The sequence below is a fragment of the Cibotium barometz genome, chromosome 33 (genome assembly GCF_041138505.1).
Source record: "Cibotium barometz isolate CiBa-2024 chromosome 33, ASM4113850v1, whole genome shotgun sequence".
NCBI lineage: Eukaryota > Viridiplantae > Streptophyta > Polypodiopsida > Cyatheales > Cibotiaceae > Cibotium > Cibotium barometz.
The window spans coordinates 4,650,120-4,676,894 of NC_141078.1; the positions used below are offsets into that span (position 1 = coordinate 4,650,120).

The 26,775-nt window shown below is 48.1% G+C and overlaps 1 protein-coding gene across 2 annotated transcripts in view; it reads right to left on the minus strand.

The window, feature by feature from the left end:
- Positions 1-432: 432 nt before the first annotated feature.
- LOC147619213 (uncharacterized) overlaps positions 433-26,775 on the minus strand; it is a 46,695-nt gene continuing 20,352 nt past the window's right edge. Inside the window, exons 2-12 of one of the 2 annotated variants that reach the window (XM_086772846.1) lie at positions 22,040-22,107; positions 21,259-21,343; positions 20,988-21,071; positions 20,631-20,670; positions 19,964-20,009; positions 3,255-3,313; positions 3,013-3,080; positions 1,350-1,436; positions 1,157-1,272; positions 868-1,008; positions 433-551 (exon numbers count right to left, since the gene is read on the minus strand). In XM_086772846.1, coding sequence (XP_086628972.1) covers positions 905-1,008; positions 1,157-1,272; positions 1,350-1,436; positions 3,013-3,080; positions 3,255-3,313; positions 19,964-20,009; positions 20,631-20,670; positions 20,988-21,071; positions 21,259-21,343; positions 22,040-22,107 — 757 coding nt within the window. In that variant the 3' untranslated portion in view covers positions 433-551; positions 868-904. Of the gene's footprint in view, positions 552-866; positions 1,009-1,156; positions 1,273-1,349; positions 1,463-3,012; positions 3,081-3,254; positions 3,314-19,963; positions 20,010-20,630; positions 20,671-20,987; positions 21,072-21,258; positions 21,344-22,039; positions 22,108-26,775 lie in introns of those variants that run through there. The other variant, XR_015261819.1, reaches the window with a different exon arrangement.

Here is a 26,775-nt window from a genome sequence, read left to right on the forward strand (position 1 = left end):
CGCTAGCTCAAAACGTTAGCTCAAAACACGGTCAACTATCCCATTTGAATCCGTGGATAAAGACTTGGAATCAGAACTTTCCATCCCATGAACACAAAGTTATCTATCACATGCCTCCTCGCATAAGCTTACTTTTTTCCCTTTTCTTAATTCTCACATCTTACTAGACATAATATTCAAAGATTGACTTGGTTTGCTTGCTTTTTAGTTAGTCTATGTTTAAAAACTTTGATTTGATTGATATTGGGAAAGAGGTCCATGCACCGCAAGGGAATGTCAGCTGCAACGATGATAAGGAAGAAACAAATTGAATTATGCATGTGTTGCAACGATAAGGAAGAAACAAATTGAATTATGCCTGTGTTGCAGTGGTTGAAAGTTTTTTAAAAAATTTTGTGTGTTTAAAAATGAAACAAATTTGGAAAAAAAAAGTTAATAAATAAACCAGCATACTTAGTTTATATCCCTTCATAAATAAACCAGCATACTTGGTTTATATCCCTTCTACAACAAATATTCATAACACACCACCCTACTTAGATTCTGTGGAAAAGAAGAACTGACTAAACTAAGGAGCATGCACACACAAGAGGCCAGTCAAGCAAATATAGCTCTCTAGATACAAACCAGATGTTTTCTAAACTGATGTCGATGACGACATATAGTGTCAAAAATTGCTTACGGGATATGATAAAGCGCCCAGTTAATACTAACTGCACTTGCTCAGTTCTGAGCATGCATGTGTAATAAGATATGCTTAATGCCACTACATGAACTGTTCATCAAAGCAACCCACTCAATAGATAGTTTCCAGCATTCCAGGAGACAACACGGCCAGTGAATTGTGTAACCTACATGGCAAAGCTGCCATTTCCAAAATTTACACAACCAGACCAAGGTTATGTCAAAGAAACATCCCTTTGAAATATTTGTCGTACTCTTCCTCTCTACTACTTCGTTGGGTCACCTTGCTTCTTCCTTCAGATGAAGGTGACAAGCTGGAATGACCTGCAATCAGACCTATAATTATGTACAATCTAAATGCTTCAATAACTGGTGCAGCGCTACTTATGTAAACAAGACCTAAATCGTCTTTATATCTTCTGTATGAATACATGTGCACATGTATGGGGTTAAACAAAGAGGGTGTGCTTACTACTCGGATGCATGAGCTTCGTTTCAAAATCATCATCAACATCATCATCGTATTTTAGTTGTGCATCCTCGGTACGCATTTTCTTCGAGCGCCTTGGGCTCCCCTTGGGTTCCGACCTGTGAACCAAGCCTCTCAATCAATTTTCTGAACCAACAACATTTTATGTATTCAACTCATTTGATGAGATAAAAACCTTCTCTTTTTACTATCATCTTTTTCTTCTTGTCGTAGCAGCTTTTCACGGTCTCTCTCCCTTCGGTAATGCAGCTTTTCTCCACATCTAAATCATAGACACTGGAGTTACTCCTATAAAATGAGGAAAAAATAAAGGTGCCCTGTAAAGTTCATGGGGCATTCTGACCACACATTTGCACGCACTTTTTCTTTCAAAAAAATAGTGAATTTTGGCGGACTAGTAAACAGCACAATTAAGAGGGTGAATACAGAAAGGCATACATGATGCACACGATGCACTGTTCAATCCCGATGATTTGCGCCCCCCCCCCCCCCCCCTCCTCCAGGCGTCACACCCACCCCCCCGGGCATGCGTGCCCACGTCTGGACTCTGCAGTGCATCATTTAGATGAAGCACCCAAACTCTAGTAGTCGCCTATTTGCCCATGACCTAGGAGCAGAAAAAGCTTGATCACAGAAGCCCGATACATAAGACCTAGGAGGAGAGAAACCATGCTGTCTAGGGAATCAAGAGAGTCTCTGCAGGACCTTAATGCAGACCTGACATGGGGCTGCTTCTCTTCCTTAACAATGTGAAGTCTGTCATAAGGATTTTGAGCACTCCAGGCACTCTTGTAGGAAATGGTAAGCTGAAAATGAAGAGGGAAAGCAAACACCTTACTCTGAATGGCCTGCTTGCAAACCTCCTAACCCTTCCATAGAGTCATGCCACAGAGCTGAGGACATGTGTCTGCGGGAAATTTGCCCCTCCAAGGCTCAACAACTTGCTGCTATTTGTTTTCTTCTAGTATTCTGCCCAAGATAGCTTAATCAGGCAGTGCTTTATACCTCAGCATGAGAATGTACATTCGACTGTTCTTTCAGCTAGCCTCACAACTCTCCTGACCTCTTTTTCCTGAGTATCGCCCCTGACATGTAGGTCTCTGGTATATCCAGCAAACTTACAAAGCTGTTAAAGAATTTTCCAACGTCAATGAACACCACCTAGACAGAATTCCATCCTCAGTTCAAGCCAAAAGAAGCCTTGAGTAGTTTACTCAACAGAGAAGCCAATTGAAAGCAAGCTTAGCATTGGAAAGAAATGGATCGGACTACACAATGGACCATCTCATCTGTGTTATACACACAGACACAAACACCCTTACACACCAAAAACCGAGAAACCCTCCTACTGGTGCCTTCATTCCATTAAATCATGTCAATGAAAGTACTACAGTTAAAAAGCATTGTTGACACACTTTAACACCGAAGCCATAGATTGGCCATAAAGTTTTTCGCAGTATGTACAGATGACATGTATACCATATTGCTTCCAGCTCTCCCCTAGGTGCTCTCTCTCTTTTGAAAAAATCATGGCAGTTTTCTTTTTCTCGTAACTGCACCCATGTTTATAACTAGACACCAGACCACTATACTTCATGTCCCTTCGTGATAAATTGAAGTGTGTTCTATCAAATAACGTGCTTTGTACAAAACACCCCCCCCCCAGTCCCTCCGGGGTCACTGGCGCATGCAGAGATTAGCATTAGTAACATTAGGCTGTATACTTTTTCTCATCTCCCCCTTGAATTGATTAATTTAATCCTTAGGCTATGTATTTTCTCTTTCCATAAACCACAGCATCCATAGCAGGAAACCCTAATGAATGGAAGATGGATTACCGAGGGCAGACTCTTAATTTGACTAACGCCTGCTTGCTTTGTCCAGCCTCCTTATATGCAAAGTTGACCTGCCAAATAAGCAAACCCATTCCAAGAGCACTTGCATCATATGATCCTCCAAAAAAGGTCTACAAGTAAACCAGTCGATTTCTATACACAGTTCTTTTCCATGCCAGAGAAGACAGTGCCGTAAGGGAACAACTATCCTGCAGAATTAACATCCAAAGCTCACCAAAACATGCCTCATAACTGGAAAGGCTCTCCTTTGCATCGCATTTCTTATTTCCACATACAAACTGTCCTGGATTATCACATCAAGAAAAGCGTCCACAATAGTATGAGTATCTTCATTTGCAAGCAAAGCCAAGTCAAACCATGGCACTTGAAGTTCTTTTAAAAGTAGAAGACACAACAACATTGGTGACAACACAAATGAGCCCAATTTTACGAGTGGGTTTGCATGTGAGAGAGAGAGAGAGAGAGAGAGAGAGAGATTAATCGTCTAGTAAAGACCTAATGGGCCTATGAGACCAAAGTGATACGATAATGTCCATGGCATGTCTCATCATGGAATGAAAAAATAAAACAGAAACAAAACATAAACATATCTATCTCACTAGGGTGATACAAAACTGTCCATGGAAGCTCATCATGGAATGCTAGGAACATAGAAACATGAGAGCAGCATCAACTCCCAGAAGAAGGTATACCATTCTCCAAAATATCAAGCATGGGGCTAATGGGTATGGCCGAGAGATCTCCCTCAGCAATGTCATGTGGAAAAATAGCTCGATGGCGGTGGAGCATGTCCTCAATCTGAAGCTGATGAGGGGATCGTGGCCGACGGCCGAGGGTGTTGGGCATGCTGGAGTGTGGAGGCCCAGTCCAAGGTAACTCCTCTCAGGCGAGGTGGGTCTGGAGCAGCTCGATGTGGGTCGACAAGATCCACTGTATCGGTGTCCAACTCCTGGGTCTGGAAGAAACTGGTGATGGTTGGCTGGCGGGGGGGGGGGGTGGCGGCTGGGGCCGAAGCTCTCTCAAGAAAGTGTCCCTGTGTCTACGGAGCTCCAGCAAGAAGAGGCCTACGCAACGCTGGTCCGGGAAGTCAATGATCCTAGAGAGTGGACCAAATCCCTCACGAAACAGAGAGTGAAACCTCCCACGGATTTCATAGTATACTGGGCAGAGGCATATGTAATGCTCCTCCGTCTCAACCTCTGTGTGGCATAATCGACAGATCCTCTCCTCTCTGGGTCTCCGTATGAGCTTCCCGACTCTGAACACCTATCTCCACTCTGAGGCGGTGGCCAATCGCAATGCGCATGGCATGGGCCACGTGAACACTCACGTAGCTGTTGGAAGAATCCATCGTCAGTGAGCGTGAGAAAGTGATCTCCATAGAAGTGCATCTTCGTTGGGAGCTTCGGGGGTGTGATCAATGTGCAATGGGTGTAGAGGCTAAGAAGATCTAACCGGATAACCCAGTTGGTATCCTCATGAGACAACCGTATAAAAGGGGAGTCCAAACTATACTGAAGGGATGGTAGGCGGTCCATGCGGAGCCCATATACTGAGAACCAAGTGGAAACTAATGCATACCATACTCCAGAGTGGCCCTCAAGTGCTAGTTGTCTCAAGGACTCCAGGGCAAGCCTCAGGTACCTATGGGGATCCATGTGATTGATGCGATGGAGGTATGTAACTGTCTGGAAGAGTACATCCACTACCATCGGGGCTGCAGCAAACTCTGCCTGGATAATCTGGTGTGGGACTGATGGTTTGCTGCGGATCATACAGGAGAACATCATGACTTGGGGCCTTTCGACTCGCTGCCAATCCTCATCGGATAAATCCGGCCCCCAGAAGGCTGCTCCATACATCAAGGCTGCTGTGACGAGGGTGTCAAAAAGCCAAACCTTCGTCCTGGGCTCCTAGAAATGTGCCTGGAAGCACTACCCCTCAAGTAAGCTCAAGGCTGCATATCCTCGTGTTGCTCTGGCATGTGCTGCGGGAAGCATGGTGAAGCATGGGCCACTGAAAGTGACCAAGGTAGACATAGGATGAGACAATCTCCACAAGATCCCCTCTTTATGTGAAGCTCAATCTGGATGTTAAGGGGCAAGAAGTATTGAAGACAATTACCTTGGTTTTACCAAGGTTAACAGAGAGGTCCCGCTGAGTGCAGAAGTCCCGTAAGGCATCCAACTGTCTCTGAAGCCCCTCAGCTGAATCTGAGAGGACGACGATGTCATAGATGCATAAAGTAGTATGGGGATCAATATGCCTGCCAGTGTGGGACCAGCCCCGCCGAATCCGTCAATGAAGCTCGAGATCTCATCAATGCACAGGCCAAAAAGAGTGGGTGATAGAGGGCAGTCTTGTTTCACCCCAATAGTGCTGGAAATCTCTTGTGATGTACCTCCTGGGACTCTCACTCATCCGGTGACGGACTCATAAAGGGCAATGATGCTCCAAACCATGTCAGTGTTAGAAGTCATCTCCTGTCTATTCTTATACACCAGGGCCTCTGTTGTGGGTGTCTGTATAGGTGTTTTATCATTTTTCCTCACTCCCCCATATTTTTTTCCCCATTTTTTCGATGGTGTGGATGGATGCCAGATGTTGGCAGGAGCCTCTGGTGGCTGGCCGACTGTCCATTCAGCAGTCGTGTGGCTGGCCGACTGCCTAATCAGCAAGCGTGGAGTTTTTTCTACTGGCCGACTTGCTTTCTGCAGTCATGGAGGTATTTACTGCTGGCCGACTGCTTCATGCAGTCGTGGAGAGCCACTAGCGCTGGCCGACTGCATGCATGGGGCATATAAATAGGCCCCATGCTCCCCACCACTTTCTCATTCAGTTATTTGCGGGATCTTGTGTATAGAGAAGAGTTTACACACTATTTCTCTGTGTTTCTTGTGCTGTCTATTTTTTGCACTCTACTTGCTCTCGTCAACCCAAGTTTGGTTATCATTTCCGTTGCATATTCTGACATGGTATCAGAGCCCTAGGCTCGTGATAGATCTTGGGAGTTTTCTGAGCAAGAGGGGGATCATTAGGTTGCTGATTGATGGACTGTTTTGGACTGTTTGGGAAGAGAAGGTGCAAGAGAAAGGCGGGCTAAGGTGCTGGACAGCCACTTGCAGGTTTTAGAGATTTTTTTTTCCCACCCACCCACCCTTTTTCAGTTTAATCCCCGTGATAGCAGATTTACTAGAGATGGCTGAGAAGCACGTGAAGATCCCGACTCTCCCCACGTTCCCAGTGGACCGTCAATTGGACGGGTTCTTTTACGGCATCTGGAAGGTTATGATGGAGTCTGTGCTGAAAGCATATGACCTTGCTGATTTCATCATCATCGGGGTTCCACGGCCGGAAGCAGAGGAAGGGGAGTTACTGTCGATGAGGAAGGACCGAGAGGCACAGGCACACATGTGGGATCGTGTCCTTGGTGATTTCATCATCATCGGGATTCCACGGCCGGAAGCAGAGGAAGGGGAGTTACTGTCGATGAGGAAGGACCGAGAGGCACAGGCACACATGTGGGATCGTGTCAACACCAGGGTCCGGTCATTTATTTTCCTCAACTGCACACCACAAGTGATCAATCACGTAAAGCACATGACGCTGGCGAGATGCATATGGGAGCACTTGGCTTCTCTTTATAAGAGGGTATCACCCATGAAACGGATCTCCTTGGAAGTGCAGATGCAAGTTATGAACCCTGCAAAGTCCTCGACGATGCGGGAACACATTAACAAGCTGCAGGCCCTTCAGCAGGAAGTCCTACAAGCTGGGAAGAAGATATCATCTGAAGACATGGCCATCACTTTGCTGTCCCACTTGCCTGCTCAGTATTCTGCTTTCTACTCCTCGTTGATTACGAGTGGCAGGCTCAGCACCATTACCTCGGAGGAGCTTGTGCCAATGGTCTTGGACCAAGAGGAACGTTTTACGAACCCTCCTCACAGCGGTGGTTCGGAGGCCTTAACTGGCCAACGATCGAAAGGCCGGAATAACAACAAGGGCAAAGGGAAGGCTTCCCCGGAGAAGTCTTATGATAAGAAGCCTGACTCAGAACGAGAGAAGCTGAAGGCCGAAAGATTCTGCAATGATTGTGGCGAGAAAGGCCACTATTGGAGGAAGTGTCCTAAGCGGACAGGGAAGAGTGCTGATTCCTCAGCCTCAGCTGCAAAGACTCCGGCATTTGTGCACTTAGAGATGATGGACTCCGACGCTTCATCATCTTCGAGCGAGGAGGCAGTTGGCTTCATCGCGAAGGATACCCGAGAATGGATTCTTGACAGTGGTGCTTCCAGGCACATGACTCCATCCCGTGACTTCTTTCTGGATCTGAAACGGCAGTCAGGTCGCATCTTTATTGGCGACAACTCCACTATTCCGATACATAGTGAGGGCCGGATGGAGATTATTCACGACGGCAAGGGAGGCAAGCATGCTTCCCGTATTCTTTATGTCCCTGCTCTGGGTTTTCATCTTCTGTCAGTGCATGAAGTATGCAAGACTGGCTTTCGGGTGGAATTTGAGAAGCATTCAGTTGCTCTACGGGACCGTGAGACTGGCCAGGTTGTTTGGGAGGGCGGTGTGGAGAATGGTATCTACAAGCTCTCTGCACTCTCTTCGTTGACAAGTTCTCAGGTCATAGATTTGTGGCACTTTCGTTTTGGCCACTTAAATGTGGATGCATTGAGGCGAGCTTTCCGAGACCAAATGGTGGTTGGCTTGCCAGATGTTGGTAGTAGGCAAGGACGTTGCAGTTCTTGCATACGTGGTAAGCAGCACAGGGAATCCTTTCCGAAGCAGGCTTCCAGGCGGACTTCGAAACCATTGGAGTTGATTCACACTGACTTGTGTGGACCTCAACAGACACCATCTTTGGGAGGATCTCTCTACTTTATGCTGCTTGTTGATGATTGTACCAGATTCACGTGGGTCTACTTTCTTTCCCAGAAGGACCAAGCTTTTGCACGGTTCGAGGATTGGCACGTGATGGTGGAGAAAGAGTCTAGATTTCAGGTCAAGACTCTCAGGGCTGATAAAGGAGGTGAATTCTCCTCGACTGTATTTCTCAGATTTTGTGCAGATCATGGCATCAAAAGGGAACTGGCCAATACAGGATCGCCTTCGGAGAATGGAGTTGTCGAACGCAAGAACAGGACTGTGGTGGAGATGGCGAGGACCATGCTGGAGCATCGTGATCTTCCTCGTCCACTTTGGGGAGAGGCTGTGGCAACGGCTGTCCATACCCTCAACCGATCTCCGATGACTTCAGTACCCCATATGACTCCATTTGAGGCATACTTTGGCAGGAAATCTGATGTCTCGCACTTCCGTGTTTTTGGGAGTGACGCGTATATACATATTCCGAAGAAGCAGAGGGGAAAGCTTGACTCTAAGTCCCGCAAGCTTGTATTTGTGGGGTATAATTCTCTTTCCAAGGGATACAGATTGTATGATCCAGACAGGAACGAGATTGTTGTCAGCCGTGATGTGGTCTTTGACGAGCATGTTCCAGTATCCACTGTCGAGGAGCCGCCACTTCTTGGAGATCCAGAGGAGTCTGATGATGATTCCCAGACCATTATTCCAGTTGATCAACCTCAGTCACTACAGGAGGTTCAGCCCCCAGCTGGAGTAGAGCCCCCACGACCTCAGGAGGCTCCCCGATCTGTTCGAGTACCTAGGTGGTTGTTAGACACCCTTCGGGAGTCAGGTGTCACGGAGTTACCCTCCGAGTGGACCCCAGAGGACAGCCCTCGAAGATCACACAGAGTCCGAGATAAAAGCAATACAGCGGAGCTTCTTCAGGTGAACTACGTTTTAATGTCTCGTATTATGCAGGACAAGAAGCCCACTTCTGTCAAAGAAGCCCTTTCACACGATACTTGGAGGAAAGCCATGCAGGTGGAACTTGATGCCATCGAGAAGAACAAACACTTGGGAGTTGGTACCGAGGCCGTCGAAACGGTCAGTCATTGGTGTCAAATGGGTCTTTAAGACCAAAAATGCGTCTGATGGGTCGGTGGACAAACACAAAGCCAGACTTGTGGCTAAAGGTTATGCTCAGCGGCCAGGCATCGACTACGAGGATACCTTTGCACCGACAACACGGATGTCCATGATTCGGACCGTTCTTGCCCTTGCTTCTTCTCAGAGGTGGCCTGTGTATCAAATGGATGTAAAATCTGTGTTCCTTAATGGTGACCTGCAAGAGGAGGTGTATGTTGTGAGCAGCCTCCAGGCTTTATTGTTCCAGGATCTGAAGGGATGGTTTACAGGTTACGTAAGGCCTTGTATGGTCTTAAGCAAGCTCCCAGGGCTTGGAATCAGAAGATTGATTCCTTCTTTGTTCGGACTGGATTTCAGAGATCGGTTGCAGATCCAAACCTGTATCTCTTTTCGGGAACGCGGCATGGTCACGATTATCATCCTTTATGTGGATGATCTCGTTCTCACTGGCGGTCATGTGGAGCAAATTGGAGTGACGAAGGCTGCCTTGTCAAAGGAGTTTGAGATGACCGACTTAGGCTTACTCCACTTCTTTTTGGGATTGGAGATCTGGCAGACCCAGAGGGATGTTTCGTCTCTCAGCAGCGGTATGTTCATGAGTTGCTTGAGGCCTTTGGGATGGAGAACTACAAGCCTATTACTTCACCGATGGACCTGAACTCAAGTTAACCGTTACTGATCCTTGTGAGCCATTAGCAGCAAGAGGCAGCCAACTATTGCCCTCTCTTCGACAGAGGCAGAGTACCGGGCTGCTTCCCCCCCCCCCCCCCCCCCCCCCCCCCCGAGAAAAGATCCTTTCATTAGTTATATAAAAAACGCCCGTAGGGCTACAAAAGATCCTCTCCTGTTCATAAGAAAACAGAGCAGAGAACAAAACAAGGCAGCCAGGGAGACTCTCCCTAGGTGCTGAAAAGTACAAGCATCAGTACAAAGAACTGAGGGCTATATCATACAATAGGAGGGGGGAAAAGCCAAACAGGTGGCCTGTAGTGCCAACGGGGGGACCCCGCATGTAGGGTATAGAAGGGGCCGTTGCGCCAAGTGGTGTGAAAAGCCTGCGCCGCAAGATCGCCTCATCCGAGTCGCCCCGGATGCGGTCATACTGTCCTCGCAGGGTGTGGATCAACTCCTGCCAAATCCCCCGAAGTCTCTGCTGGTGGCTCCAGTCTCCCCTCAAAGGCCCTGAAACACCGGGCCCTCCAGGTGAACCAGATGGTGAGGCTGCTGAGGAGCTCCCATCGTAGATCCCTCTCCTGTGTCCAGCTGGCGGACGAGAAATCCGGTGAAGGAACAAGGCGAGGCTGGCCCCTAATGAATCTAATGGCCTAGCTGTCCTGCTCCGTCTCATAGCCCATAGAGCAGGCCCTGACAAAGTCGACCAAGCAGCGGCACCCCACGTATACATACCCTCTGGCGAGAGGGGGGCAGAATGCGCAGCATCCGCAGCCAAATCTGCTGCGCCTGAGGGCAGTCCCATAGGCAATGTCTCTGTGTCTCCAGAGGGTGGCCGCATCGGACGCAGGCCGCCGGAAGACCGCTGTAGACAAGCCAGGTGCCAACTGTTGAGCCCCTGTGGGCGACCAGCCACTGGAAAGTCGAGATCCTGCGTGCCTGTCGACTAGCCCAGAGCCGGGTCCAAAATCCTCCAGGAACTCCTGTGAGAGTCCCTGTAGCCGCCAGTGCCCCGATGCAGCTGGAGAGACCATCCTCCTCGCCGTCAAAATATGTCGCCCCCAACCGAACAGTATACTGGAAAAAGGTGATCTCTGTGACCTCAAGGGATCCATAAGGATCATGCCACTCATACTCACCAAGGTCCCACTGGAGCCGGGCCAAGGGGTGCGCTGCATATGCCCATATGCGCCAATCAGGGAGCACATCTGCAGGGTCTGGGTCAATATGCCACTTCCGAGAAGCGGCGGCCACTACCCGTATCCTCTGAAAGATGCACTCTGCAACCAAAGGCGACTCCACCTCCACTCTCTGAAGTCTGCCCTCATCCTGGATCTCATAGTAGAGGCATCTGCCATCCTCAGTGCAAGCTCTAACAGCAATCAGGATCTCCAACTGTGTAAAGGCTCCCATCCACCGTGGGGCCACTAGCTCGAGAGGCGTGAACCACTCCTCTGTGAGTGCCTCCTGAATGTCATCCCTCATAATCAACCCCCCTCTGAAGTGACTCAGCCTCTCCACCTGGATCTCCTCTAGGAGGCTGCAGAAGGCCTGCCAATCTCCAAAACTACGTGCTGGGCTGCCGCCAATGGTCCCCAGGCTAGACGAGGCCGAGAACCCAGCATATGACCCTGCTCTGTGCGAACTGCTGGGCTCCAGATGAGCGGCTGTCTGGCCCGCTCCTCAACACAAGGAGGTCTCTGAGAGAGCCCCGGTCTCAACAACTCCCAAGCTCTCAGGATGCTCAAGGCAAATCTGTCCTCCCATCCTCTACTGAGGCCTGTCCTCCTCATCTCTATGAAGATCCATCGTATCTCTGGTGCCCAAGTGCCCCCTGCTGGGGGAGCCCGAGCCTGCAGCCGCTGCAAAAGAAACTCTTTCCAAGGCTCAGCGCCTGGAGCAGCGCCCGAACAATAAGCTTCAACTGTATCTATAATGCCCAAAGCCTCCCTCGACCAGCGGAAGTGTAATAACTGCCCAAGCAACCTTTGCCCGGGCTGGCTGACCATCCCGCCCAGACCAAAGAAAGTTCCTGATCAGCCTCTGTACCTGGCTAATGCAAGAGCTCGAGAAGATCCAGCAAGACGTAATGTACCACATGGTCGCTAAAAGCACCTGATTTGCCACCACCACCCTCCCAGCCAAGGATAGCCGAGCTGTACTCCAATACAAAAGCTTCTTCCGAATGCTCAGAAGAAGCGGGGCAATCTGCTGCTCAGGTGACAAATCTAGTCCAATCTGGCATCCCAAATATCGCACTGATGTGCCAGGAGGAATCCATCTAAAACACGGGTTTGGGCTCCACGCCGGAGTGGGAGCGCTACTGATCCAAAAGGCCACTGTCTTGCGCCAATTGATCAATGCTCCCGAAGCTGCACTAAAAACTTGGAGCGACTGCTCTGCCCGATGAAGATTGGCCTCCGGGCCATGCAAAAATAAGCCCGTGTCATCAGCAAACTCAACATCGAGCAGGTCCTCCCCCCGGACTAGGAGGTGGAGTCCTCTCAAACCAACCTCCTCTGCCGTCAGATACATGCTCATAGCCTCAGCAAAGAAGAGAAAAAGAAACGGGGCGAGAGGACACCCCTGACGGACTGATCTGGTCAGCTCAAAACTCGGCCCCTGTCCTCCTGCAATCAGCACACCTGGCTACGAGCTGTGGAATACAAAGCCGCCACCCCTCTATCGTATGCCTTCTCAAAATCAAGAAGCATCACGACCAAGTCCTCACCAAGAAATCTAGCTCGGGCCGTCGCCTCCCAGAAGGTGAAAATGTTGTCAAGGATACTACACTCCTTGACAAATCCTGTCTGGGTAGCATGAATCAACTCCCCCAGGAAGGGCTGGATCCTCAAACTCAAGGCCTTTGCTAAGACCTTGTAGACAGTATTGAGGATCGTAACAGGTCTCCAATGCCGAATATCATCTGATACTCCCTCCCCCTTGGGGATAAGAAAGATCAAGCCCTCTGAAAAGCTCTGTGGCATCACCCCAGTGTCCAAAACATACTGAAAGCCCCTGCGGAGGCCTGGCCCCAAAAGGTCCCAATAGCGCATAAAAAAGGCAGGCGTCAATCCGTCCTCCCCTGGGCAACTATGGCGCGGGAGGACCCTCAAGGCCTCAGCAAGCTCAACCTCTGAAAGAGGCTCACCCAGAACTGTACGCATACGATCTGTGACCCTCCTCTGCACATGGGCCCACACAGTCTGTCTGCAAGCATCCCGAGCCTCAGTGGCTGGCTCCGCTGAAAGCAGGTCTCTATAGAACCCAGTGGCAATGGCTCTGATCTCCTCGGGCTCAGTAGCTACCGATCCGTCCGGCCTCCCAAGCTGGCGGACTCCTGCTCGAGCATGGCGGGGTCCAGTAATCTCAAAAAACTCCCCAGTCACTCTATCACCAAGCTGCGTCCATTGAGAGGCCTAGCAACGATAGTAGAACTCACGTCTCTGCTCCTTTGCCTCTCTAACCTCCTGGCGTGCCTGGCTCAGCTAGGACGCCACCCACTCACATGCAGCGTCTCAACCGATGCTCCCGCTCGCGAGTCTCTCCCAGCCGTGTCAAGGCTGCAGCGTGCAGAAAAGAGCTAAGCTCGATGAGTCCCTGGGCACACTGGCCTGCTGCATCCTGGTCGGAGCTCTGACTATCATGCCATATCCTCTCAATGTCCTCAGCGAGACTGGGATCTGTAAGAACCCTCTCTGGGATCCTCAACTGCAAGCTGGTCTCCCGTGTCCTCTCCTCAAGTGTCAAAATAACTGGCGCATGGTCTGAAAAAGAGGTGCCCGCGAGAATGCCAACAAAGCTCCCTCGCTCCCCTAACCTGTCGCCCACATAGAAGCGATCGATTCGTGATAGATTAGTCCCTCCCTGCCGGCGATCCGACCGAGAGAAACTAAGACTGTCCTGAGAGCGGGAGAAGGCCCCATGCTGCCATGCATCAGTGATCCTCAGTGACATGCAAAATCGCTCCCAAGCTGCAAGCTCCGTGCCGTGCACTGTAACATGACTGCCTCCCACCCTATCGGCCGGGTCCTCAAGCATGTTGAAGTCTCCCCCGACACACCAATGTGCGGCCTCTAGCAATGCATCCGTAACCTGGATCCAGAACTCTGCTCTGGCACTAGCATGGTTGGGCGCATAGACATTGAGCACGCCAAAGAGCTCATCATGCGTCCTCATAATGACATACTGTGCTCTACCAGGCACAATGATCCCGCGATCCACAATGGCCTACTGCCATACATCCGCAATGACCATGCATACTCGTCCCTGTCCACCCAAAGGGCCAAACCCTGCAGACCAAAAGGTGTCCCATCTACCAGGCATCACCGACCCATATCTCCGAATCCTGCTCTCACCCAAGTGGTGCTCCTGCATCATCAAAATATCAATACTGCCCCCAACCAGGCATCTTTGAAGCTCCTGCCTCAAGCAACCACGATAACGTATATAATGTGCTCCGCCAAGGCCCTGTACATTCCATGAGATGATCCTCATGGGTGACCTGCTGAGGTGGATGCTGTCTCAACCGTACGGCGGGCCTTCGCTAGCAGCTTGGATGGAGAATAGTCCCTATCCGAGCGGCTACGAATCTGCCCACCCGGTGTGCTGCAAGAATCACGGATCAGGCGCCAGTGGCTGTGTCCCATGGCGATTGCCTCCCGCTCAGACAGAGCAACCTCGTGTATGCATACATATCCAGGGTCGCGTGCTAAGTCTGCCACTATGAGAACGACCAAATGACGAATCCCTGAGGCATCCACACTCCCGGGATCCAAGAAAAAATGAGCCAACTCCCATAGTCGGTCTATCACATCTGTCACCTCCAGATCGCTCACATGGTGAGAAAACTCAACTGCCTGAGTCTTCAAAGTGCTAAGAGCGAGCTCCAGAGTCCACTCCCGGTCGCATGGGCCACAGAGAGGGAACGAGAAGGCCACTGCTGAATCAAGTGCCTCCTCCCAAGGGCCGGAGGTATCACTACATGCACTCTGATGGGTGCTGGCTCATGGGGGCCCTCTGCTCCAAAAAGCCGTGTGAAGGAGTAATCAAAAGCCTCCGAGCGTTGTCTAGTGCCGAGACGACTCAGCCGACTGCAGATAGATGATATCCGTGAAGCCCGAATCGGCATGGTAAGTCTCCTCTGCGGTGCTCGAGCAAGGTCGGTCCTCAGGGCCCTCTGTACTACAAGTGAGCGCCAGGGGACTGCCAGGGCCTCCCGGGGAGCTGAGGCGGGCGGGGGGGGAGGAGGGGGTGGAGAAGGAGCCCCTGCCGAAACCGGAGCGGGGACGGGAGGAGGCCAAGGTGGAAGCGAGGCGGGAGGGGGGGACAGGGGAGGGGGGGTGGAGGCGAAGGAGGGGGTGCTGGCATCTCGTGGTCCTCAGTCGGCGCAGGGGTCTCCTCCTGGAGGGGAGCAAAGCTGTTCCTCACGGGAACCCAGTGATGCTGAGACTGTGGCTGCTGCTGCATCGGTCTCTGGGCGTGCTGCTGTGGCTGTCTCCTCGACGGCGCCCCTGTCCAGGCTGCCACTCCGAAATCTCTGTGGGCTGAGCAGGTGTCCCAGAGGCTGCCTGCCGAGCCGCATCTGTGGGCGGGCCATCACGGGCCTGCTGCTACGGTGAAGGTCGGGGTCTCCTGCGAGGGCAGGCCTTGGCCAGGTGGCCGACCTGCCTGCAAATGAAGCACTGGTTCGGGAGCCCCGAGAACTCCACTCTCTGATCAATCCATCCCCCCCCTATCCTAGGTAACTGAATGACCTTTGGAAGGGAGGAGATGTCAGGAACCAAAACTCTGACCGAAGGTAGCCCAGCTGCTCTAGCCACCACTGAAGCTGCTGTGGGGCCAATCTCGAGCACCGAGCCCACCAGTGCTCCTAGCCTCGAAAGGAGCGGAAGGTACTCGCCGACGGAGTCCAGGGAAGCAAACTACCTAGATTTTTCATTTCCCTTTATAGTAACCTTGTTCTTGGAGAATTACTTTGGGTACCCACCACTTATCGTCCTTATCATGGAAACATTGGTGTTGTGCTAAGGATTGATGGGTGGTATCAACAATCTTGATTTTGCAAGGTTGGAAATGTTAGTGGTACTAGAGTTTTTGGAGAGGCCACTTGTGTTGGGAGGGGGATACTCATCAACGATGAAGGTTGATCTTGCTTAGGTGAGGCTTTTAATGGAGCTTGGTCACTCACCCCTATGGTCAAGTATAGAATCAACCTCTTTTTAACTGGCTTGGCACTAGGGTGTGGGATACGTTTGGATGTTCAATGCATTGGAGCACGTATGTGAATCCCTAGGGAATGATTTTATAGTGTTAAAGTTTGATAAGAAATGGGCTCCCCATTTTTCATTAGGATGATTAACTTATCTGGTGGTTAGTTGCCAGATAGCAGTTCGTGAGTCCCAGTCTATTTGGCATCAATTGTGCCCCATCCATCCTCATTGGAGAAGCACTTGTATGGTACCTGCAGGCATAACATAGAACTTCCCTTCTAAGGGATTATTTCCAATGTAAAACATAGCAATGAATGATCCTTTGCACCACGAGGTTTTAAATGTGTCTACTCATTTAATGCTTGCTTTTATGGGTGTCAACAATGGTTGTTGTGCAAAAATGCACACCAAATTACATGGGACATTAGGTTATGGCTAGCACCCGTGTTGATGAGTGCAAGCTTGTAGTCTTTGTGGTCATGCCCAACCAAATCTAGTAGGCTTCACCTCCTCCCCGCTCGGCCGCTGCTGGGGCAAAGCCATGATGCCAAGGTCTGAAGAATGCCCGAGCACCCCTGATGTCAAGGGGACTCATGGCAAGGACCTGGGCCACGCTCTAGGCTGTCTCGAACTCGATGTGGTAGTGTCCACGGCCCAGTAGCTGAACGTCCAGGATCTTGCCCACATCTGCAAGCAGGCGGGCCTGGAGAAGATCCCGGATCTCCCCTCTGCTGGGGCGAGTGCCGACTATACGACAGATGGTGGAATGTGCCTGGAGGCGTTCCACCTCTGCGGCGAGGCTCCCTTCCTCTTCTGGCGAAAGAGAAAGCCTGATGGGGGTATCCTCAGGGGCGGGCGAGGGGGCTGCGGAAGAGTCCCTCTGAGGTGGGGCGGGAGGAGCCTTCATCAAAGTCTGAAGCTATGGCGAAGGCAGAGCGAATGCGGAGAGACCTGCAAGAACCAAGCTGCAGGAACGAAGCTCTCTCAAGAAAGTGTCCCTGTGTCTACGGAGCTCCAGCAAGAAGAGGCCTAGGCAACACTGGTCCAGGAAGTCAATGATCCTAGAGAGTGGACCAAATCCCTCACGAAACAGAGAGTGAAACCTCCCACGGATTTCATAGTATACTGGGCAGAGGCATATGTAATGCTCCTCCGTCTCAACCTCTGTGTGGCATAATCGACAGATCCTCTCCTCTCTGGGTCTCCGTATGAGCTTCCCGACTCTGAACACCTATCTCCACTCTGAGGCGGTGGGATGAAACCCGTATCTGGCCAATCGCAATCCGCATGGCATGGGCCACGTGAACACTCAGGTAGCTGTTGGAAGAATCCATCGTCAGTGAGCGTGAGAAAGTGATCTCCATAGAAGTGCATCTTCGTTGGGAGCTTCGGGGGTGTGATCCATGTGCAATGGGTGTAGAGGCTGAGAAGATCTAACCGGATAACCCAGTTGGTATCCTCATGAGACAACCGTATAAAAGGGGAGTCCAAACTATACTAAAGGGATGGTAGGCGGTCCATGCGGAGCCCATATACTGAGAACCAAGTGGAAACTAATGCATACCATACTCCAGAGTGGCCCTCAAGTGCTAGTTGTCTCAAGGACTCCAGGGCAAGCCTCAAGTACCTGTGGGGATCCATGTGATTGATGCGATGGAGGTATGTAACTGTCTGGAAGAGTACATCCACTACCATTGGGGCTGCAGCAAACTCTGCCTGGATAATCTGGTGTGGGACTGATGGTTTGCTGCGGATCATACAGGAGAACATCATGACTTGGGGCCTTTCGACTCGCTGCCAATCCTCATCGGATAAATCCGGCCCCCAGAAGGCTGCTCCATACATCAAGGCTGCTGTGACGAGGGTGTCAAAAAGCCAAACCTTCGTCCTGGGCTCCTAGAAATGTGCCTGGAAGCACTACCCCTCAAGTAAGCTCAAGGCTGCATATCCTCGTGTTGCTCTGGCATGTGCTGCGGGAAGCATGGTGAAGCATGGGCCACTGAAAGTGACCAAGGTAGACATAGGATGAGACAATCTCCACAAGATCCCCTCTTTATGTGAAGCTCAATCTCGATGTTAAGGGGCAAGAAGTATTGAAGACAATTACCTTGGTTTTACCGAGGTTAACAGAGAGGTCCCGCTGAGTGCAGAAGTCCCGTAAGGCATCCAACTGTCTCTGAAGCCCCTCAGCTGAATCTGAGAGGACGACGATGTCATAGATGCATAAAGTAGTATGGGGATCAATATGCCTACCAGTGTGGGACCAGCCCCGCCTAATCCGTCAATGAAGCTCGAGATCTCATCAATGTACAGGCCAAAAAGAGTGGGTGATAGAGGGCAGTCTTGTTTCACCCCAATAGTGCTGGAAATCTCTTGTGATGTACCTCCTGGGACTCTCACTCATCCGGTGACGGACTCATAAAGGGCAATGATGCTCCAAACCATGTCAGTGTTAGAAGTCATCTCCTGTCTATTCTTATACACCAGGGCCTTTGTTGTGGGTGTCTGTATAGGTGTTTTATCATTTTTCCTCGCTCCCCATATTTTTTCCCTATTTTCCCCATTTTTTCGGTGGTGTGGATGGATGCCAGATGTTGGCAGGAGCCTCTGGTGGCTGGCCGACTGTCCATTCAGCAGTCGTGTGGCTGGCCGACTGCCTAATCAGCAAGCGTGGAGTTTTTTCTACTGGCCGACTTGCCTTATGCAGTCGTGGAGGTATTTACTGCTGGCCGACTGCTTTATGCAGTCGTGGAGAGCCACTAGCGCTGGCCGACTGCATGCATGGGGCATATACATAGGCCCCATGCTCCACCCCACTTTCTCATTCAGTTATTTGCGGGATCTTGTGTATAGAGAAGAGTTTACACACCTATTTCTCTGTGTTTCTCGTGCTGTCTATTTTCTGCACTCTACTTGCTCTTGTCAACCCAAGTTTGGTTATGATTTCCGCTGCATATTCTGACAGTCAGATGGGACTCCTATCTCCTGTAGACGATGTAGGAGGCGGGCTCAGGGTACAGTATCAAAAGCTTTGCGGAAATCCACAAAGCAAGAGTAAATCCTCTGATGTCGTGCTCTACCCTCCTCGATGATGGCACAAAGGATGAAAATGTGGTCAAGGGTAGAGTAGCTCCTCCGAAAGCCTGCCTCTCTTGAGGCTCTGCATCCCTGTCTCTCTGCAAATGAGCTGAGCTCCGCCTCTAGCACCGATCTATAGAGTTTGATCAATCATGATCGTCCTGTAATTATTAGGATCAAGTGGATCTCCAGCTTTGAGGATGGGGATGATGGTGTTGGTGGACCAAGAGGGTGGAAATCCTTCACAAAGGGCTCTATTGAACATGTAGGCTAGTAGGGGCGCCACGGTATCATCGGCATGCGAGATGTACTCAGCAGTGAGTCCCTCATGATCCTGGGCTCGCCCTTACGTAGTCTACAAATGGCCTCGAGGACCATGCCCTTTGTGAAGAAGGTGGAGGTGGTGGGGCGGGGATCTGGTGGTGGGGGTAGGGGTGGCTGATGGGGAATATGATAGAGAGAGAGAGAGAGAGAGAGAGAGGTTAATACGATTGACAAAGGTCACAATACATCAGAAAGTGAAACCAGCATGAAGGAGAAAAGCTTAAAGAAGCACAAATATGTTAAAATTCTTTATGTGCTTTCAAAAACCACCACACTTACATATACCAATGGAAAGTCCGTTATTTTCCAAACTTAACAAAAATTAGTGCAGTCTTGACTCCATGAGAGTCTACTCACAAAGCTTCAAACCATCAACTCCATCATGCATATAACATAGACTACCCGCTATGACATCCCTACTCACATCATCAAAACCCAAGACAAAGAAGTCAGCACACTATCATGATATGATATAAATATCAAGGGTCACCTTAATTTTCCACATGTGCTTTGAATCCAATGGTTGAAAAGCAACAGAAGTTAGGAAGCAGCAGCATATAAAAAATCTATGGTATACATTAATCAAAACAAAACACATACTCAATGTAAAGGAAAAAACCCCCCAAAAAAAGCATCACCTTTTCCAGAGATAACCTCCTTTTCGGCTCGCCATCTCAGTCCAATCTGTCCAAACAAACCCATTTTTCATTACAGAACTATCTTGTGTACTCGTATAAACTATTTTCAAAATCAAGCAACACATAATCCTACTACCTTCTTTTTAAATTTGCTAGCAAAGACTTGCAGGCAGCCAAGAACAGAATGAAGAGGAGGTCAATACATCAAAACCAAAGCTAAAAAGGCAACATGCACAAGATTTAGTAAATGAGATATATGGAAATATAGAGATACGGAAAGGATACTCTACTACCGTCTTTTCATATTCTTGTGCTAACAAAGGCTTGCATGAACAGAATGAAGAGGAGGTCAATGCATCAAGCCCAAAGCTAAAAACACAACATGCACAAGATTCAGTTGATGAAATTATATGGAAAATTGGAGAATATGGAACACTGAGCAAAGAACAAGCAAGCTAACACACAACACAAAGCCTGGAATCAAGAAAGGTCACAAAAAAGCTTCATGGGAAAGTGTCTGCCATACAATCTGCCATGAAGACAATAAAAAGGCTCAGAGAATGTGATAACCTACTCAGCAAGACATTGCAATCAAGCTCTAGCCCAGGTACACAATTTGTCTCTAATCAAACAGAAGGAAGCTCAAGGGATAACCATGAAGCCTTACTTTGCCATCTTTGTAGCGAGCCATGTCAGCAATACAATATCTGGTTGACATTAAGTGTTACACGGACTCGAGCACTATTATTATGCAAAAATAATAACATCAATCAATGACACAAGATCCTAAAACATGCATCCTTCGCTTTAGCCCTGCCATAGCACCCTTGTGGTAGGTACAAGTTCGAATCCACCCTTGTGACATGTAATCCTCTCTCGCAAAAAGAAAAAAACAAAAGATTCTAAACCACACACCACAATTTAATAAAGACACTAGCTTTAAGCTCCAAAACCTTTAAAACCCTTTTGCAAACACAATGGGTTTCCTTGTTGAAATGTTAAATTTACATATAAGAAAGGATACTCTTTGAAGAGTTTATCATAGTAACGCTTCGCCAGTCTTTGTTCCCATGAACTTTCTAAATCATCTTCTTCAGTTCGAATGAACCTTGCAAAAGAATAACAGCATGATCAACACTGATGGGTTTTGAAAAGTGTATTCTACATAAGCCTTGGCAACATAGTGCAACTATCCTTCTCATAAAAGTCACCACATGAAGCAAAAAGAGTGCATAAATGACCAACTTCTTGAGGACTCCTCACCAATAACGGTAACATAATCAAAAGACAAAGACCTGTAAGTTTCTCGAAGAGTGTCCTGATCTGTCTTTATGGGCCTCATCTGCTCTCCTGCTGTTAAGGATTTACCGTAGTGAAGCACTGCAGCAAACAAAATGCAGCTTGAAAACTAATAATGTTCTTCGAGCATTAAGTATCCAAGTTCAACATTTAAGTAGTCCACAAATATTATGTCCCGCCCTTTGAGGTCTATGTGTAGCCCTCCAAAGAACACTCCTCATGAAGGATTGTTCCATGACCTCTTCTTTGATTTTAGATGCATTGATTCAGCAGGATTATAGCTTTCAACCTGCTCTTTTCAAAGCATCTTGCAAATGCAAACAGAAGGCCCTAACAGAATGCCATAACCTTCCTTCAACATTTAGGATCGTGTGTAGCCCTCCATGAAACACTCCTCGTACAGGACTGTTCCACAACCTCTTCCTTAATTTTAGATGTGTTGAGTGAGCAGTATCGTAGCTTTTAACCTGCCCTTTCTCAAAGCATCTTGCTCACCATTAATAAATTTTAGAAAGATAATTTCTTGGGTTGTTATGACCAATCTTCAGCCCTCCACAATACGAGGCATCCTATTCTTGCCACTATACGAAGACATGTTCAATTCAGTATGCATTAAGATACCTCTACAACACTAAGTTTTACCATCTCTACAAAAATGAAATGATTAGAAAAAAAACTTACACGTAGCCACTATGAAGGCATGCAAAAGCATTGGACATATTCAAAAATAAAGCATCTGGACATGACAATATTAAAGTCTAAATCAAAGAAACGCACCATAATCATGCATAAACTTCTTATGCCGATCATAAGCATTGAGTCCCATTAAATGAACTTCATAATGCCTGCAAAGTCAGTAAGCATGTCAATGGTAGTCTCACAATCAAGACCATTAAAAGTACAGAACTTCTCACACGTCGTAAAGTATATCAATAAAATAGTGTCCCAGCTTGTTCATGGGAAATTTAGGTAATCCTTTCGGGCTTACAAGGAGAGCACTCTGGTGTGAATCACACAATCCCCTCCCACAAGATGTGTACTTTGCTTTATCAGGAAAGAAACTACGGTGCATGCAGCACAATAGTCAAAGCAAGGATATTTCTGCTCACAAAGAGAGATCGTAGTATCTGTTAGCTAGCTGCAATCAACTGCTCACAAGATGCAGCTACCTGACCGACATAAAAAGGTCAACTTGCCACATAGCATTCAACCTGCCAGCTTAAACCTACGCTTTCAAAATTCCTCACAAATGCTCACACTCTGCCTGATGCTTTTCTAGTGACGAGTCCTGTTTTTGTAAATTGTGAGTGGGCTTTGGAAGACACCAGGATGCCCAAGTCCACTGGACATATTGTACAAGCTTTAGAAATGGGGGATTATCTAGTACAAGGATTACGGCACCCTAGAACCTTGTGAAGGTGCTCAGAACAAGAGGATGGACACAAAAGGCTTTGTCTCTGCAGGAAAACACTCTTTGCCATCCCCCATGATTTGAGAGAAAGACAGGCATGTGAACAAGGCTTTAAAAAAGGATTTTATTGTGTGTAATGGTGGCACTTTGTGGGTGGACATGCTTATAAAACGACTGTACAAATTAAACTTGTGCACCCTCATTGGGGTGCCTGGACTTTTTTTAAAGGTTTCATATGCTTTGGGTTAGGCATCAGTACATGGGCACCCTTTTATGAGTCACGCACCCTTACATGAGTCACGGACTTCTCTGAAGACTGAACAGGGTTAGGGTTAGGGTTTACAGAAAGAAAACAGGCATTGAAAACAAGCAGGGAGTGAACACGACTGCTGTAGATATCTCAATGATTGAAAAATGTGAAGTACAAGCCACATGATAGTGACCCCTAAAGGATAAGTGTTCACATGACCGGCCATAAATGTGCCGGGTGGACCAAAACACTTATAAACTGCATATAAGTGAAAATGAACTAAACTGGGGGAAAAAACCTCCACTAACTGAAGTAAAAAGTGCCCCAGTAACCTACTGATGATCACTAGCACTCCTCTGGGTGCATACACAGCATAAAACCCAACAAACCCCCCTGGAGTGATATGTGATCACTGTACATCATCCACCAAAAGGGAACAAATTCAAAGCATTGCGGAATGCTTCAAATTTCGGACGTGGTAATGCCTTGGTGAAGATGTCTGCCACATTCTGATCTGTAGGACAGTAGATCAGACTGATATCTCCTGCCTGGAGTCTCTCCCGAACAAAATGATAGTGAATCTCAATGTGTTTCGTGCGAGCATGAAACACAGGATTCCTGGCCACAGCAATGGCACTCTGACTATCAGTATAGATAGGTGTAGGCTCCTCCACTGAAATATCCATATCAGTCATAAGACGACGCAGCCAAACACACTCAACAGTAGTAGTGTAGGCTGCTCTGTACTCTGCCTCACAAGATGAAGTGGCCACCGTGGTCTGTTTCTTGCTTAGCCAAGAAATGCATGAAGCGCCAAGGAAGAAACAATTCCCACTAGTGGAATGTCTGGTATCAAAATCACCAGCCCAATCTGAATCACTGTAAGCATGTAACTGCATGTCACCCCCCTCAGGATAAAGCAACCCAAGAGACAAGGTACCCTGCAAATAACGGAATACACGCTTCACAGCTTGCCAATGTGACAACCGTGGGCTGTGCATGAATCTGCTCAACTGAGAGACTGCATACTGAATATCTGGCCTTGTATTACACAAGTATATGAGGCACCCAACAGCCTGAGCATATGTAGTGGCATCAAAGGAAACACTGTCACCTTGTAGTGACAGTTTCATCCCAGGCTCCATAGGAGTACTAATAGGCTTGCAATCCTGAAATTTAAACTTCTCCAGAAGTTTAGCAACATAACGTGATTGCAACAACCCAATGCCTCTGTTATCCTGCACAAACTGTATGCCCAAATAGTAATGTACAAGGCCCAAGTCAGACATGTCAAATGTCTGTTGCAGTATCTCTTTAAATGCTGCAATTTTGTCATCATTTGATCCCATGAGCAAGAGATCATCCACATAAAGACTGATGACTAGCAGATCTGTCTCTTCTTTCTTCACATACAAAGTGGTCTCTGATGGACTGTTCACAAATCCCTGAGTGAGTAGAAAAGCATCTATTTTTGCATACCAAGCTCGTGGAGCTTGTTTCAAACCATACAAGGCCTTTTTCAGCCTGCATACTTTCCCCTCATGACCATGTTCTGCAAATCCCATGGGCTGAAATACATAAACTTCCTCCTCGAGGTCCCCATGTAGGAATGCAGTCTTTATGTCCAACTGGTGAACAACCCAACCACGATGTGCAGCCAATGCAATGACACACCTAAGTGTCGACATACGGGATGTAGGAGCAAATGTCTCCTCATAATCAATGCCCTTCTTCTGTGCATAGCCCTTTGCAACTAGACGGGCTTTGTACCTGTCAATGGATCCATCTGCATGTCTTTTCAACTTGTAGACCCATTTAGTACCAATGGCTTTCTTGCCTTTGGGCAGATCAACCAAATCCCATGTTTGATTCTTTTTAATAGAATCAATCTCATCCTGCATGGCTTTGTTCCAACGCACATTATCTCGTGCATCCACAAATGAATCAGGCTCATCATCATCCTGTAAACTGGCTGCCATAACCAGATTCAAATCCATGATGTGTGCATGCTCATTGGTCCTTGTCTCCCTACGAGTACGACCAGCAAGAGGACCCTCTAAATGGTTGTCCTGTAGTGTCCTCAAATACCATCTAGGTATATGTCTGAACTGTGGTGCCTGCTGTCCCATATTTGGTTCAGCTTCTGGCTCATTTGGCTGCTGAATTTCTGCACCACCTACATCATTTGCTGGCTGTCCATTACCCTCATGAGTTGGATCACCAACTGTGGAATGAAACTCCATGGGTAGAAGACCTTCAAATACATCATTTTCAGCCTGATTTGCCTCATAACCAGCCATGGATAATTCTGATTTTTTATCAAAAATCACATCCCGACTGATGAATATCTTCCTGGATAGTGGGTCATATAACCTGTAGCCCTTGCTCTCACGGCTATACCCAACAAAAATGCATTTTGTGGCTTTATCATCAAGCTTCCTCCTCAACTCTTTGGGTATGTGTGCATATGCAAGGCACCCAAAGATACGAAAATGCGATACAGAAGGCTTGCGGCCATGCCAAGCCTCAAAAGGAGTAATAGAAACCAATGCCTTTGTGGGACATCGATTCAAAATATGACAAGCACACATTACTGCTTCCACCCAAAAGATATGTGGTAGTCTTTTTGCCTTTAGCATACATCTGGCCATCTCCATGAGTGACCGATTTTTCCTTTCTGCAACCCCATTCTGCTGTGGAGTGTAAGGAGTAGTATACTGATGTTTTATACCTCTACTCCCAAGAAAGGAATTCAGCACATGTGACATATATTCCCCCCCTCTGTCAGAACGGAGAGTCTTCACTTTGCATCCTGACTTTGTCTCAGCAAGTGCTACAAAGGCCAAAAATGCATCATATACCTGTGATTTCTGTGTCAAAGGATAGACCCAGCAAATACGAGAGAAGTCATCAATAAATGTTGCAAAATAAAAGCAACCACCTAATGACTTCGTCTGCATGGGACCACAAAGATCACTGTGTATAAGTTGCAACTTTGCAGTTGCTCTTAGAGCTTGATCACGTGGGAAGGAAAACCTGTGCATTTTTCCCAAAATACATCCTTCACAAATGTGATCTGGAGGCTTCTCCATGAGAGGTAGATTTGTAAACATATTATGTCGTTGCATAAGCATAAGACTACCAAAATTTACATGCCCCATGCGAGCATGCCATAACTCCGCATCAACCATAGCTGGAGTAAGAGTGAATGCATGATAAGCAGACTAATCCACTGGCTGAAATGCATCCAACTCATAAAGTCCATGACATAATGTACCAGTAAGCATCAAGGTCAAGGCATTTGCTTTGTCTCTGACCATGCATTTATCATCATCAAAGTGGACTTGCATTCCACAATGTGCTAAAGAAGAAATGGACAACAAATTCTTCTTTATCCCTGGTACATATAAGGCATCTGTAAGGCGGAGAATGGAGCCATCAATGGCTGTAAGCTGAATCTCCCCAATGCCACACACTGGATATGAAGCATTGTTGGCACACTGAACAGTTTTGCCAACAGGGGCAGGGCCAACATGACTAAACAAATCCCTGCGAGATGTGATATGCTTTGAGGCACCACTATCAAAATACCAAGTACATGCATGCTCTGTCATACTGAGTGCCTGTGAAGACCAAGAGGCATCATAGCTGCATGTATAGAAACAGTAATCCCTGTCCTCAACAAAAGAAGCAGTCTCTGGAGGAGCTTTAGGAGCATCATTAACAGACATCCCAGCTTCCTTTGCCTTCTCTTTGGCAATCCTCTTCCTACATTCCGTGATGTAGTGACCTGGCTTCTTACAGTAATGACATTTGCCCTTCTTCTTGGGCTGTGCATCACTTTTCTTGGTA